The sequence below is a fragment of the Sciurus carolinensis genome, chromosome 3 (assembly GCF_902686445.1).
Source record: "Sciurus carolinensis chromosome 3, mSciCar1.2, whole genome shotgun sequence".
Lineage (NCBI taxonomy): Eukaryota > Metazoa > Chordata > Mammalia > Rodentia > Sciuridae > Sciurus > Sciurus carolinensis.
Genome location: NC_062215.1, coordinates 5,728,923 through 5,744,297, shown reverse-complemented (window position 1 = coordinate 5,744,297; position 15,375 = coordinate 5,728,923). Strand labels below are relative to the sequence as shown.

Below are 15,375 nucleotides of genomic sequence, written 5' to 3'. Positions count from 1 at the left end.
GGGGAAAAAAAACCCAGTGTATTATTAAATATAATTTAGAACTTGAGTAAGTCTTTGTACCAACCTTAACATTAAGCATAGTATCCTTCACCTAGGAGATACTCACTCAGTAACTTGTTAATATGATTCATCAAGGTACTGGATAAGTAGTTTTTAAGAATTCATCAAACCAGGCGCAGTGGGTGCATGCTTGTAATCCCAGTGGATTGGGAGGCTGAGGCAGGAGGATCATGAGTTCAAAGTCAGCTTCAGCAACTCGCTGAGGCCCTAAGCAACTCGGAGAACCCTGTCTCTAAATAAAATACAAATAAGGGCTGAGGATGTGGCTCAGTGGTTAAACAGCCCTGGGTTCAATCCCCAGTACCCCCACCCCCCAAAAAAAATCACCAAAATGCTACAATTGGCCTGGCCTTGTGGTGCACACCTGCAATTCCAGCAACTCAGGAGGCCGGAGGCCGAGCCAGAAGGGTGGCAAGTTCAAGGACAACCTTGGCAACTCAGCATAGACCCTGTCTCAAAAAAATAAACAAATAAATTAAAAAAACAGGGATGTTGCTCAGTGGTAAAGCTCTCCAGGGTTCAAACCACAGTACTGAAACAAAGTACAAAAGAAAAGGAAAACAATTAACCAACAAGATCTAATTAGATCTAAAAGACATCTACAGAAGACTCTGCAACCACACTACCCAACCACAGCAGAACAAACATTAATCTCAGATGCACAGAGAATATTCCCCATGACAGATCACATAGTAGGTCATAAAATAAATCTAAAAGGATTGAAATCATGCAAAGCATGTTTTACATCCACAATGGAGTTAAAATAGAAATCAACAACAGAAAGAATTCTGGGAAGTTCACAAATATGTAGAAATAAAACAACATGCTCCTAAATAACTAATGAGTCAAATAAATCAATAAAAAATACTTTGAAATAAATGAAGCCCAAAATTGTACACCCAAATTTATGTAATGCAGCTAAAGCAGGAAATTACAGGGAAATGTATAGCTATAAATAACTATAAACGGAAACTCCATCAGTCTTTCCAAAAATGAAGTACCTGCTTACGTTCATTATTAAAATTCTGAAGTTAGTTTCATTGTTTTTTTTTTGTTTTGCCTTGTACACAGAAACTATGGTAAAAGTAATTATGACCATACACATTAAATTTTTTTTCTTGAAAGGTTGCAGAAACCTGAACAATGACGTTCTTTGGGAAGAGCATTTGTTAGTACATTTTCTAATGATAAGTGAGATTTATTTACTCAATAATAAAATAAAAAAGTTATCTGGGAGATAGAAGGGAATATGACCTTTCTTCTATACTTTCTTATTATTCTTTTTAACTCAGGGGGGCCCTACCACTGAGTTACACCCCCAGGTCTTTTTTATTTTTATATTTAGAAAGGGTCTCCTTAGGTTGCCAAGGCTGGCCTTGAACTCACCACCCTCCTGCCTCAGCTTCCCAAGTTGCTGGGGATTTCAGGCATGCGCCATTGTACTCATCTTCAAAAAACATTTTGAGGGTTGGGGAAATAGCTCAGTTGGTAGAGTGCTTGCCTCGCATGCACAAGACCCTGGGTTCAATCCCCAGCACCACTACCACCACCAACAACAAAAACCTACCATTTTGAAAAAGAACAAAACAGACACTTGACTTACCACCACCACCAACAAAAACCCACCATTTTGAAAAAGAACAAAACAGACACTTGACTGTTTTTAATGTACAATGAATAAATAAAAGCTACTAATAAAAGCTTCAAATCTTTGTGTCTCTTTTTAGTCTTTTTTTTTTTTTTTTTTTTTTTTGCGGTGCTGGGGATTGAACAGGGCCTTGTGCTTGTGAGGCAGGCACTCTACCAACTGAGCCATATCCCCTCTTTTTAAATCTTTGTCTCTTTTTGTGTGTAGATGGACACAGTACCTTTATTTTATTTATTTATTTTTATGTGGTGCTGAGCATCGAACCCAGTGCGTCATAACATGCTAAGCGATTGCTCAACCACTGAGCTAAACGCTAGCCCATCAAATCTTTGCCTCTTAACCTTACTTTTCAAAGGCAATCATTTTGTAGACATTGATATATAAAAACACCCAGAAGCCTGACTAGAGCTAAAAATTGACAAAAAAATAAATGGATTAAAAAAATAAATAAATAAACCCACTGAAAAAACTATAATTTGGTTACATCGATCACGGTAATCTAGTTTGGAAAGTGAACTAAGTTAAAAGTAAGCATACAGAAAGCACGTTACTTTTATTTGGGTACAAGGAAAAGACAAGCCAGATACAATTAGAAATTTGAGTAGCAAGATCAGCTTTAGGGTCAATCTGTGTATTCACAAAGAAAAGTTGAACATGTTTCTGGTTTCTCATCATGTGTTCTACATGAAGTCTATGTAGCAGCCCTAGACAATGGGAGGAGACTACACTGCCTACACAAGAAAGAATCTTAATATGAAACAAATTTGCTCCAGGAAGCTTTGTACTGATTTTTTTCTTGTGTGTGTGTGTGTAAGAAAACAAAATAGGCCCTAAAATGTATATTGACTATCATCTAGAACACTACAGTGATATTTTTGCTTTTTATGACTTTTCTGATTAAAAGACTAATATATGCTTATAAAAACATCCACCAAAGAAAGTGAAAGTTGTCGCATCCCAACATCCACAGATGTACTATAGTACATGTGAGTACATGTGAAAGTAAATGTTTTATTACCTTACTCCACCTTTTTCTCAAAAGTCCTTTAAAGCCTCCTGGGCTTTAAATCTCAACAATTGCAGCAAAAACTAAAGAAAGCCTAGTTCATGTGTAGTCCTCTATCTTTTTCCAGACATGAGTTAGGATGGATGATCTCCCTCCAGAAAAGATTCATTCAGTTCAAAGAAAGAAAATTGAATTAAAAATTTAGCATATCTATGAATACATGCCAAATTTCTCCAGTATCATAATTACTTAGCAATTTAACCTGTCATACCTATAAAAGCGAATTAATTACCCGAAAGACTAGTCCAAAATATAATATGCCTCAGATGTCAAGCATCTTAGATGCAAAAGATGTTTAATCATTTCACAAATCTGATTACCACAGTCATATAAAACACTGTCAAATATTGAAATAATGTTCTATTGTTAAGGGACACTGAAGTATGAAGCAAACACAAGCTGTACTATTAAATATTCTGGTTAGGGATTATGGGCCATTCTCATTTAACTTTAAGTAGGTAACCAATTTTAGTCCTTTCGGACAACAAGGTAACACGTATCAAAAGCCTTCCCTGAGATTATGAACTAAATTATTAAAACAAGGAAAATATGGGCTGGGGATATAGCTCAGTTGGTAGAGTGCTTGCCTGGCAAGCACAAGGCCCTGGGTTCAATCCCCAGTACCGAAAAAAAAAAAAAAAAAAAAAAAAAAAAAACAAGGAAAATATATAGCAATAGGGAAATATGTAAGTCAACTGTATAATATTACATGGATGTATTATATCACTATTAACCATAGCAAAACTAATATGGAAAATGGCAACATATTATAGTATTTTAAGTCCACTTATTATAGCATAAAAATGTGTGCAATAAAACTTAGGTCTGAAATAGTAAAAATAATGGAGTGAAAGGATTTATACAGAATTTTAGTTTTCCATCTTTTTCTATTAATATGTGTCAAAGCAAATGTTAAAGTGAAATGGAGATATTGCTAATAAAATGATTTTTGTCTCCTTGCATTCCTTTTCAAATTATATATAGCTACCTATAAAAATAAAGATCTGGGCTGGGGAGATAGCTCAGCTGGTAGAATGCTTGCCTCGCAAGCACAAGGCCCTGAGTTTGACCCCCAGTATTGCCAAAAAAAAAAAAAAAATAAAAAAAATAAAGATCTATGAAATGACACAAGAGACATGAAAGATGGATATTCCCCAAGAAGCATATTCTTTCTTGTTCAATGAATCTTAATTTCAAGGTCCAAACTACATTTCCTCTCACTTTATAACTACACCAATGATTTTTGCATTTTTCAAAAAGAAATGTTTACAAAAAGCTTTTGCCATTTTGCTAAACCTAGATATTAAAAGCCCATTGTTGGGTTGAGGTTGTGGTTCAGTGGTACAGTGCTCACCTAGCACAAATGAGACCCTGAGTTCAATTCTCAGCACCACATAAAAATAAAGATATTGGGTATACCTACAACTAAATTAAATTGTGTGTGTGTGTGTGTGTATCCCATTGTTAAATTAAAGAATAAATTAGTTGAGGAAAACAAAAAGTTGAAAACAAAAGCCATTGTTAAGGTAAGGTGGAAAACTTACAAAATTTTACTGCTAATAAGCAGTACCTGTTTTTGATAAAATTGTTAGGACAGAAAATATAGGAACTGCTGAACAGCTGCTGGAAATGGAAACAAGGTAAACTCTAAGCTTTCCTGAAAAGTTAAAGTGAAGAAGCAAACATACTAAAGCATTATTTATAGCATCCTTAAAATGTTAAAGAGCTATTCAGAGGAAATGTGCTATTTCTCAATCTTGACACCTGAGAGAATGCTCTCCCAGGGGTCCTCAATGAGCTCACTTACAGATAATTAAGAGCCCTTCATGTCCTCACAGTAAACACCGTGATAAGCTTTCTCAAGGTTGTTTTTTACATACCCTTACAGTTGGCCAGCAGCATAATCCCCAAGCTCCACTCAGACAAACGAAATTTACCAAAGAGGCCCCCCCAAGGACTCTGAGTAGGTGTGCATCTCTCCACCTTTAGGTTTAATCCTGAGTGATTTACATGTGTTAAATGTGTTAAGAATGGAGAAGACTCATCTTTCAGACAGTCCTCCAATAATACTTGACTTTCTGCTGAGTTCTGGGACAGGGTTGTTGTTGCAGTTTGGTACTGGGGATTGAACCCAGGAGGTGCTCTGTCCCTGAGCTACATTTATTTTTTCAGAAAAGGTGTTGCTAAGTTGCTGAGGCTGCAATCCTCCTGCCTTAGCCTCCTGAGTTGCTGCGATTATAGGCATGTCACCCTGTCCCTGGTTGTGAGGGTTTAAACTGTCCTGAACTTGAGGTAATAGCAGACAAGTCCTTGCAAGTTTTATGGGTAGAGTAATGGGACTTAATAATTCTTTGACTGACCACCTCTTATCAAAGTTGTGCACTTGAATAACAATAAAACTAATAGCAGCTAGCAATTACTATCTACTTTATGCTAGTCATTGCTTTAAACACACTAATATATTAACTCTTGTAACCTTCACTACGACACTAGGAAGGTAGGTGTTATTGTTCTCGTTTATTGTTCTCGTTTTACAGATCGGAGGACCAAAACACAAGGATGTTAACTGCTGTTAACTGTTTTTTTCAGCTTTTTTTGTTGTTGTTGTTGTTGCTATGACCAAAAGACCCAACAAAAACAGAATTAGAGGAGGAAAAGTTTATTTTGGGGCTCACAATTTCAGAGTCTCAGTCCACAGACAGTCAGTTCCATTCCTTGGGGTGCAAGGTGAGGCAGAACATCATGGTGGAAAGCTGTGACTCAGGAAAGCAGCTAGGAACATGGCACCCAGGAAGTAGAGAGATCTCTGCTCAACAAGGACAACATATAAATCTCAAAGGCAGGCCCTCAATGACCATCCTCCTTCAGTCACCAGTTTGAGCTTTTGGGGGACATCTCACATCTAAACCATAACAATCACAATGTCACATCTGCCAGGAGAAGAGTTGGGATTTAAAGCATATCTAGGCTGGAGTCTGTTTCTTTATACTATGATGACTACAGGTGCCTGTCATTTCAAAGCCCGGAGATGGTAAAATTAAGGGAGTATCTGCCAAAAGGATCAAGATTTTCCTCAAAAAGTCATTTGAGGTCACTTTTTAAAGGTCTCAAACTTTTATGATACTGAGCACGACCACAGTGAACTTTAGTATAAAAAATTTTAAATCAAGGGGCTGGGGTTGTGGTTCAGTGGTACAGTTTGCCTAGCATGTGTGAGGTACTGGGTTCGATTATCAGCACCACATAAAAATAAATGAATAAAATAAAGGCCCATCAACAACTAAATATATATATATAATTTTTAAAAAGATTTCAGCTGGGCACGGTGGTGCACACCTGTAATCCCAGCAGCTTGGGAGGCTGAGGCAGGAAGATCAAGAGTTCAAACTCAGTCTCAGCAACAGCGAAGCACTAAGCAACTCAGTGAGACCCTGTCTCTAAATAAAATATAAAATAGGGCTGGGGATGTGGCTCAGGGGTTGAGTGTGCCCCTGAGTTCAATCCCCAGTACCCAAAAACAAAGGAAAGAAACAAAACAACCTCTGAGCAGAGGTCTTCAGGAAAACCTGGTGCAAAATATTAACTGTTGGGCTGGGGAGATAGCTCAGCTGGTAGAGTGCTTGCCTAGAAAGCACAAGGCCCTGAGTTCGATCCCCAGTACCGCAAAAAAAAAAAAAAAAAATTAACTGTTTACTATTTGAATATAACTCTACTATTTTAATAAAACTGATACATGTGCTCCAAAGTAAAGTAACAAGATAGATGTGGTGAGGCGCAACTGTAGTCTCAGCTATTAGGAAGCCTGAGGCAGGAATATTGCAAATTCAAGGTTAGCCTAGGCAACTTAGAGGGATCCTATTCAAAAATAAAATAAAAAGGGGCCTAGGGTTGCAGCTTAGTGGTAGACTGCTTGCCCTGGGTTTGAAACCTAGTACCACAAAAAAATAATAAAATAAAAAGAACTAGCAATATAGGTCAGTGATAGAACACTTGCCTAACATGTGCTAGGCCCTAGGTCTAATCCCCAACCCCCCCCACACACACACAAAAAAAGTAACACAGAAAGTACAACGAGTAAAAATCAACTGAAAACCAATTATAGGAAGCCGAGGATACATTCTAGGGGACCATTCGGGAAAAAGTCTGTGTATGTTATAAGCAAAGATAAAAAGATAACAATTTTCCTGAATGGGCTCTTTCTCTTACTTGACCTCCTTTGTATAAAGAAAGGCTCTAAATGGCAGTGATTAAGAAAATGGAATCAGGACTCCAATCAGTGTCAGTTCTAACCCATGGACATGGGCAAATTATTTAACCTAAACCTCAGGTTCCTTACCAGTAAAGTGGGGATAACAGTACCTCCCTTTAGAGGATTACTGTGAGGATTAAAAGTAAATGCAAGTAAAATACTCAGGTTAGCACAAGGGTTTAGTAAGCATGCAATACATTAGTTATATTATTATTTATTAAAAGAGGAACCATTTAAACATTCCCTGTGCAAGTACAGACATTATTCTGTGTTGACAAAGATTTACCTTGACATTGCCTCCTTCACAGTATTTCATTTAATAGGTTCTGGAACATACTTAAGTAAATTACTGATACAGGTGTACAGTTTTGTTTTGTTTTTGCTAATATGGTAATTCTAGTCAAAGATGCCCTCTTTTACACCTTTTTTTTTTTTTTTTTTGCAGTGCTGGGGATTGAACCCAGGGCCTTGTGCATGCAAGGGAAGCACGCTACCAACTGAGCTATATCCCCAGTCCTCTTTTACACATTTTGACATTTCTGAAATGCATTTTACAATTGACAGAATAATTGGCAGAAAATATTTTTTCTGGGTGGCACACAGATTCACTGAAATAAACATTCTTATGTCATATTTTTTAAAACTTGGCTGACAATTTCTGAAGAATAAATTCTTTAAAAAGTATAATTTAGATTGCTCTATATGCTGGAATATGTCCCCCAGCCGCCACTGGGAAAAACCGTATTGGTACAAACCTCCAAAGACATGGGAAGGTGTTATCCATTTCCTCACTCCCTAGCCAACAGAGGATGAGACCCATCTTTATCAACTTTGCTAATCTCACATACAAAATGACCTCCTTTTATTTGCATTTCTTTTACCAGTGAAAGAAACTTATTTTAGGCAGGAAGTTCAATAAGTCCCTCAGTAGAAGCTATGCCTGAGAGGTGAACGAAGCAGAACCACTGCGACCCTACATTCCTGATACTCATGTCTGACAGTTGAGAGGAGGAGGAATGCACTCCAGAGGGTGCGTCACAGTCAGACCTAAGGTCAAAAACCAGCTTTGCCCCACGCTAGCTGTGTAAACCTAAGTGAGTCTTAACCTCTGAGCTTGTTCCTGCACCCATAAGATGGGGCTCACAGTGCCTTTCAGAGTCCAAGAAGACTAGGAGGGGTTGGGGTTGTGGCTTACTTAGCACAGATGAGGCACTGGGTTCAATCCCCAGCACCACATAAATAAATAAAATAAGGCTATTGTGTCTATCTACGACTAAAAATTTACTAGGAATAAGGCATGAACCTAACAGAATACAATAAATATTCTATAAATGGCAGCTATTCCATGTGAACTTCAACCTATGCTTTATGGTGGTAAAATGGAAAAGACCCCAAGGGAACACTGCATTTTCTTATTCATTTCTTCCTCCAAAAAAAGGGAAGACTGCTTGTCAGTCGCCTAAAGAGTCTTATACAGGAACTGAAAGCACATTCTCAGCACCTATTTGGCAACAGTCCGTTCCACTGACAAAATGAATAAAAGACATATTTGCTTTGAGAGAACTCTAAACTACAAACTATTCTTAAAAATACCTCGGCTCTTCTTTCTTTCTGGTACTGAGGCACTTTTACCACTAAGCCACATCCCCAGCCCTTTTTATTTTTTGAGAAGGGTCTCACTAAGTTGCTGAAGCTGGCCTTAAATTTGTGATCCTCCTGCCTCAACCTCCTGAGTCCGTGAAAAAATTATAGGTCTATGCCACCGTGCCCAGCTTTACCTCTTATTTCTTTGGGTTGGATAATTCAAATACATGAAATGAGACAGTACACTGAAATTCAGGAATCAGAGCTGTGATGAAAACTGTGACCAACCAAACCAGGGTTTGGTTCTTAGGGATCATAATCAATGGTCATTTTTTTTTTGGGGGGGGGGGCGTTTGGGGGGAAGGTAACTAGGGATTGAACCCAGGAGTGCTTAACCACTGAGCCACATCCCAGTCCTTTTTTAAATTTTTGAGACAAGGTCTTGCTAAGTTGCTGAGGCTGGCTTTGAACTTGCGATCCTCCCTCAGCCCCGCCAAGCCACTGGGATAACAGGTGTGTACAGCCACGTTTGGCTTCAATGGTCATTCTTAATTCAGTTACACAGGAGACTTGTGCAAATGTCACTAGATGACAGGCAGAAATACCATGATTTTTCCTTTCAGCATCTCTGGAACCACTCCCCTCCTAGCTCACACTCTTATTACTGCAACCTTCCAAGCTCAGGGTTCTAGGCCTCCCTTCTGCAATCCATTATGCACACAGGACACTTTTTCATCATCAGCTGAAGATCTGAGGCTTCTTAAGGACCAGACCAAACTCTTACTGGGTTTTTCTTACCTGGTTCCAATTCTACCTTCTTTTCTAATATGTCACCATCTAGACCCTTATTTTTTCCTTCCCATCTCAATCACAACACGAAACTTCCCCCATTCAGACTCCCTGCTGAATGTCCTTTGTTCTCTTCACCCCATCCTTTTCATCTCACAAGGTAGAGTTTGAATCCCAACCCTTGCACAAGCTTCATCTGATGCCAGCTCTTACCATTTCTTCCTTTCCTGAACTACTCTAGCAGTTAGTGTACAACACAACTCCAGGATTCCACCAAACACCAGTTCACCATTGAGAATTAACAGCTGTGTGATCTAGAACAGATCATTTAACCTCTATGAACCATCATTTCTTCATCTGTAAGATAATAAAAAGTTATGAGGTTTTAAAAGATCTTTCCCTGTTCTACAAATCCTGTAAGTTAATATACTACCTTATACTGTTTCATGTATTAATTTCACTTATCACTTTTATAAGATTTTAGAACTGCTGAAGGAAGAAGGTACATCTTAATTTCTTCCCCAACTCTCAAAGAAACCAGTCCTAGGATCTAGCTCAAGGAGATACTCAGTAAGTATAACACTGAAATAGGCCGAGCAGAATCTGCAAAGAGAACACACAGAGAGCCCAAAGTGAACATGAGACCTATTTCTCAAGTAGTTCAGGAAGCCAGTAGGGTAGTGAGTGACAGCTGGAGAAGGCTCATAGATGATCTGGGCAGAGATGGATCACCTCCAGAGCTGAAGAAAGCAGGCAGCTAGTTCTAGGCTGGAACGAACACAAATCTGAAAGTTTAAAATGGCCTACTGATTCCTATACAGCGCTGTTTGAAGCAGGTAACTTATGCCCCTATATAGCAACTATAACTGAGGTAAACTTGGGCAGTTTCATGTGACTTAGTATAGACTATTCAGGGGTTTTTGTTTGTTTTGTTGTTGTTGTTTGTTTTGGTGCTTGAAACTAAACCCAGGGCCTTGCACATGCTAGGCAAGTGTTCTACCACCGAGCTACATCCCCAACCCCTTATTCAGGTATCTTGTCAGCAGAGAATCTCAGAGACTATCACGAGCCTGTGCTACCACAATGGGAAAACTTAAGTGCGTCTCAGGCTTGTAAGACCTGAAGCAAGAAAAAGCAAGTACTTCCATTTTTAAGGCTCACTGCTCTCCCCTTCCCCCGAAAAATGCAAGCTTATGTAAGGGGGAAAATAACACAGATATATTAAAGCATTCAATTCTAATTTAGGCTTCCAGTAAAATGCTTTTATTTCTCTCTTTTCTCAGGGCAGCAGGTCAATGTGTAGATACAGGATAGAAGTCAATCTTAACTAAAAGTTAACCAGGAGCTCCAAGATAGCGAGAGGGTGTAATCCTGAACTCTACAATCAGAGGCACAGGGCAAAGCCCCTGTCAATTTCATTATCTCAAAATGAACTACATTCAACTCATATGTACATGTCTTCTTTGTCAAGGGAGAGCAAACACAAACCTATTTCAATCCACATTAAACTGGTCAATGCTAGTCTAGTCACTTTTAAACATGTTTTGGCTTACAACTAACATCCTAAAAAGAGTTCTCAAATGACATCAAAGCCAATCAAATGAAGCCAGTTTACTCCTTGAAGAATCAAATGAGGAAAACTGTTGTTTTGTTGCTTTACTAACCACACAACAAAGCACGTTCCTCCTCTTCACTCAGCTGTTTCACAGTTATGAGACAAAGGGCAACTACTGCATGGACACTTTTTCATTTTAATTTTTTTTAATAAAGTCACAAGATTACTAACAAACAGTTAATGGCCACTGTTCAAAAGCAATAATGGCATTATAACTTTATCTCCCAGTTATCTACCAAATTGGAAAGAACCAAGTATATGTATTTCAGTAAACGTTAGCACTCTGAATCACTTTCCTCCCCATCATAAAAGTTTCTGGCCAGGGGAGTGGCCACACCTGTAATACCAGCTACTCAGGAGGCTGAGGCCTTAGGCTCACAAGTTGCCTCAGCAACTTAGCAAGACCCTCAGCAATTTAGTGAGACCCTATCTTAAAAAGAAAAAAAAAAAGAAAAAGAAAAAAGTTTGTGGAAGGAAAGATTTAAGGTGAAGAAATTATAACTACGTATAGTCTAAGTCTAGAACAAATTTCAGAGACAGTAATCAGGGAACATTATTGTCCAAAAAGACCTCAAGTCCCTGTGTTTTAATTTGTTGATTTAGTGTGAAATATGCAATAGGATAGACATAGAGAAAATATAAACCATCAGTCTTCCAGTGGGTTCAAGTTTCTAGCATAAGCTTAATGGAAAAATCTGTGTATTTTTTTTTTAACAGGCTACAAAGGTGTGTACTTGAGTAGTTTTATTTTAGCACAAGCGGGTTATCAGCTGAAAACAATAATCACCCACAAAAACATCAAATTACTCTATACACCAATGACATGGAGAGATGTCGTCAAGGTGCCTTTGCTCTGCTTCCAGCTCTCTAAGAAAACAAGCAGAAGGTCTCATCCTGTAGGTGTTCTGACAAACAATGTGGACTTTAAGAACACCCTAAAGAGCTAGATGTCAAAACAAAGCTTTCTTCTCCCTTGGGGGCTTTTCGGTATGTCTTCCACGAAGTCTAACCTACATTTCTAACATTAGGAAACTGCTATGCAGGCAACTTCAGAGTAGAATTCCAAGTCTTAGGCACTGGGGGCAAAACAGAAACTATCAATAAGTCCATGTTACTGAAGAATAATCATGAGTCCTATACAGCTTTTTCTGTAAATCACATTTTTACTTACTTCCTCTATAAATTCTAAGAATTTCATTCAAGGGTAGCAAACAAACATTGGGCAAATTCTGACAATCAGACTAAGGCTTAGAGGAAAGAATGTCACCACTTGAGACACAGTGAACATTCACACATTAAACTTCAGCTTTTCTCATTTAAAGTCAACCCACTCTTTGACAACACTCACCTCTGTAAAGATACACTACATATCCAAAAGGGTAAGCTGCTCCAGTCAATTGGGTAAACAACATAATCAGCATGTGCCAGGTGGGGAGCAAATGCTCATGTAAATAGTGAGGCTCAAAATAAGCTACAAATGTGAAGCTATTTCGAAACTATCAGATTTCTTTCTGCAATTAGAGTTTAATATGGAGTAAATGCTCAAGTTTCTCAAGAAAATCGAAATCTGACTTGTACAATGGCAAGTTGAACCCTGTTATATACAACTCCATTAGCTTTTTCCACCAAGAATAAAAATACATGGAGGTTCTTTAATGAGTTTTGGCAAATACTTCTAACAACCTCTAAATCTAATCTACCTCTAATCTACCAGGATATTACAGAATGCAAAACCTTTTGGTTATGTAAAATAAAACTGACAGAATGCTTTACAACAATACTTCAAGTTTAGGTGTTCAAAAAAATTTGTTTTTTTATAAATCCTATAGTGTAAATCAATCTATTCACTTCATTCCTTTCTACCATCATATTACTCTGACTTTTCTTGAAATTTTAGTTGTAGCAACAAGCAGAACTATTCGAGGTAATCACACAAAGGCAGTTAAAGACCACACATCACACCAACTCTTAAGTCACATTTAATATTCTACTCAGCGTCTGTGCAAGCTATCCTGATCAAACCTAATAGTGTATGTTAAAAGTGTGCAATGAAAGAACAAGCACAGCTTCTTTGTGTGTTATCAGGGTGAAAGAAGGTAGCCGAGCACAAGGAGAGACGACCTCAGCATCGTGCTTAGCATCACACTTACCTTGAGGATGTCCCCCCTTTTGAAGCTCAGCTCATCGTCTGCAGTGGCTTTGAAGTCATATTTGGCGATGGCTTCCATTCTGAGCGCTGCTCAGTGCTCAGCAGCCTGAAGCAGGGGGGAAGGGAGTCTTCCCTGCTGAAGCAACCCAGCCCTCTGGGCTCAGCCTCGCTTCTCTTCTGGGACTACTCCTGCACGCTGAGAAGCACAATGCCACCCTGAATCAGAAGAAGAACGATTGAGAAGTGGCCACAATCCTCGGCAGCCCCGCCCTGCCAATCGACCTGCTGTCCCAGCCCCCACGCCCCCTGGCTCGAAAGGTTCAGCCCTCCTCCTCCCTTCCAGGCAAGAGCCCCGCTCTCCTCCTTCCTCTGTTCAGATTCAGCCCCAGGCAACTGACAAGCCTAGCGGCCAATGGCGGCAGCTGCTTGCACTATTCCAGAACACACTTCCTCTTCCTTCCCACTGGGTGTGCGCACTGTGCAGAAACCGGCTGGAGTCCTGTTCAGTCTCCGCCTTTCTTCCTGCACCCCTTACACCTCTCTTTGGCACCTGATGCAGCCACTGAAAGAAAGGCCCCACCTTGGGGACAGCACCCCACTCTTCTTATTAAATAGGCCTATCTCCCTCCTTTCTCGCCAGTGCTTCAAGGCTTCCTGGGAACACTAGCTTCCCTACTCCACAGTCAAAAGCAAGTCATGCAGGCTATAGTCGAGCTGCTTTAGTCTCTTCATGAAATTAATTCTTGGTCTGCTCTCAAGAAAGCGAGAGAAAGTGAAACTAGAAATGCCTTTTCTGTTCCAATTACCACGGCGAATACTGATGGCCTTCCCCCACCACATACGAGCTGATAGGCATGCTCAGGCCACCAGGGAAACATACTCCAGAGCTCTTTGTTGGTAGTAGAGATCTGTTATTGTATAAGGCTCCCTTTCCCTTGAAGATCCCCAGGACTGTGGGGTCCCCACCAGTCTGAACAGGATGACCAAGGTTCAGCATTCCAGAAGTAGCCTCCACCTTACTTCTAATTAGCCCAAACACCAGAGCTAAAGTGCTAATCTACACTTGAAAGGAATCCTTTTTACGTATGCATGGGGGTTGGTTACTGAAGACCGAACCCAGGGGCCCTCTGCCACTAAGCTATGACAGGGTCTCAATAAATTGCCCAGGCTGGCTTCAAACTTATGATCCTCCTGCCTCAGCTGGGATTACAGGTTTGCACTCTACACCAAGTAAACAGAATCCCTTTTTTAAAAATTGAGCTGCCAAGTATTTAATGTGGAGAGAGAAAGTACAGGGCATGTGTTAGAAGACCCACACAGTTACCTTAAGCAAAGCTTTTCTCAGAAGTAGAATACTACTAAACAGAGACAACTGCACTCTGCATGTGGCGGATTCTGTGAGAACCTCCAGGCAGTGCATCAGTGAAGGTGAACTGGGGTCAGTGCAATCATTGCTTTCATGAAGAGTCTCCCACCATGTAAAAGGACACAACCTTAACCTTTGCATACCTCAAGGCAAATGGAGTCCCATTCTTGTTTGCTCAGCCACTGTTTTCATGCACAGAAAACAACAAGGGCACTGGCAGAATGGAGACTGATTATTTACAGTGGCACTTTTCTGCTAGGTAATTATCACCTAGAACCTCATTTCAGGGTAGGAGAGATTATTATTCTTTTGTTCTAAAGTTAACAATTGGGGCATAATCAAGTACAGTTGCAAATGGACTAAGCAGGAAACCAGATGGGAATATTCAGATCAGACTGAGATAAGTATTCCCAAGAAGGAAAGAAATCACCTGGTAAAAAGTCTTTCAGGTTAATTCTGAAAGCCAAACATTTTGCTGCAGGAAACTAATAAACCAAACCAATACCTTCCAGGTCATACCTAAGATATTCTATGTGGTGCTGGCTCTAAAAGAAGAAAGTAAAGAAAAAGTTACAGCAATCATATAAATATTTTTAAAATATAAAGGTTCATCTGAGTATTAATGTTTGTCTCTAAATGCCCTTCACTTATACTCTAGTTATTTTTATCAAACTAGTCCATATATATAATTTTAAAAGTCAGAGTATATCATTCATTGCCTATTTATTTTAACTAGTCCTCAGGACGAATTGTTGATCCTATATGCATCAATGGAAAGATGAAGAATGGAACAAATCTGAAAAAATAAGGTTTCATTTTTGAAAAACAGAAATCACACAAACTCAAAGC

The 15,375-nt window shown here is 39.2% G+C and overlaps 1 protein-coding gene and 1 non-coding gene across 2 annotated transcripts in view; one reads left to right on the top strand and one right to left on the bottom strand.

Moving 5' to 3' along the window:
* The window catches only part of Grb2 (growth factor receptor bound protein 2), a 67,840-nt gene that overhangs the window by 45,154 nt on the left and 7,311 nt on the right, over positions 1-15,375 (bottom strand). Inside the window, exon 2 of the mRNA XM_047545511.1 lies at positions 13,162-13,376. Coding sequence (XP_047401467.1) covers positions 13,162-13,239 — 78 coding nt within the window. The 5' untranslated portion in view covers positions 13,240-13,376. The remainder of the gene's footprint in view (positions 1-13,161; positions 13,377-15,375) is intronic.
* Trnaa-ggc (transfer RNA alanine (anticodon GGC)) lies at positions 3,330-3,403 on the top strand. Its single transcript has one exon. It is a non-coding gene; the product is annotated as a tRNA-Ala (tRNA).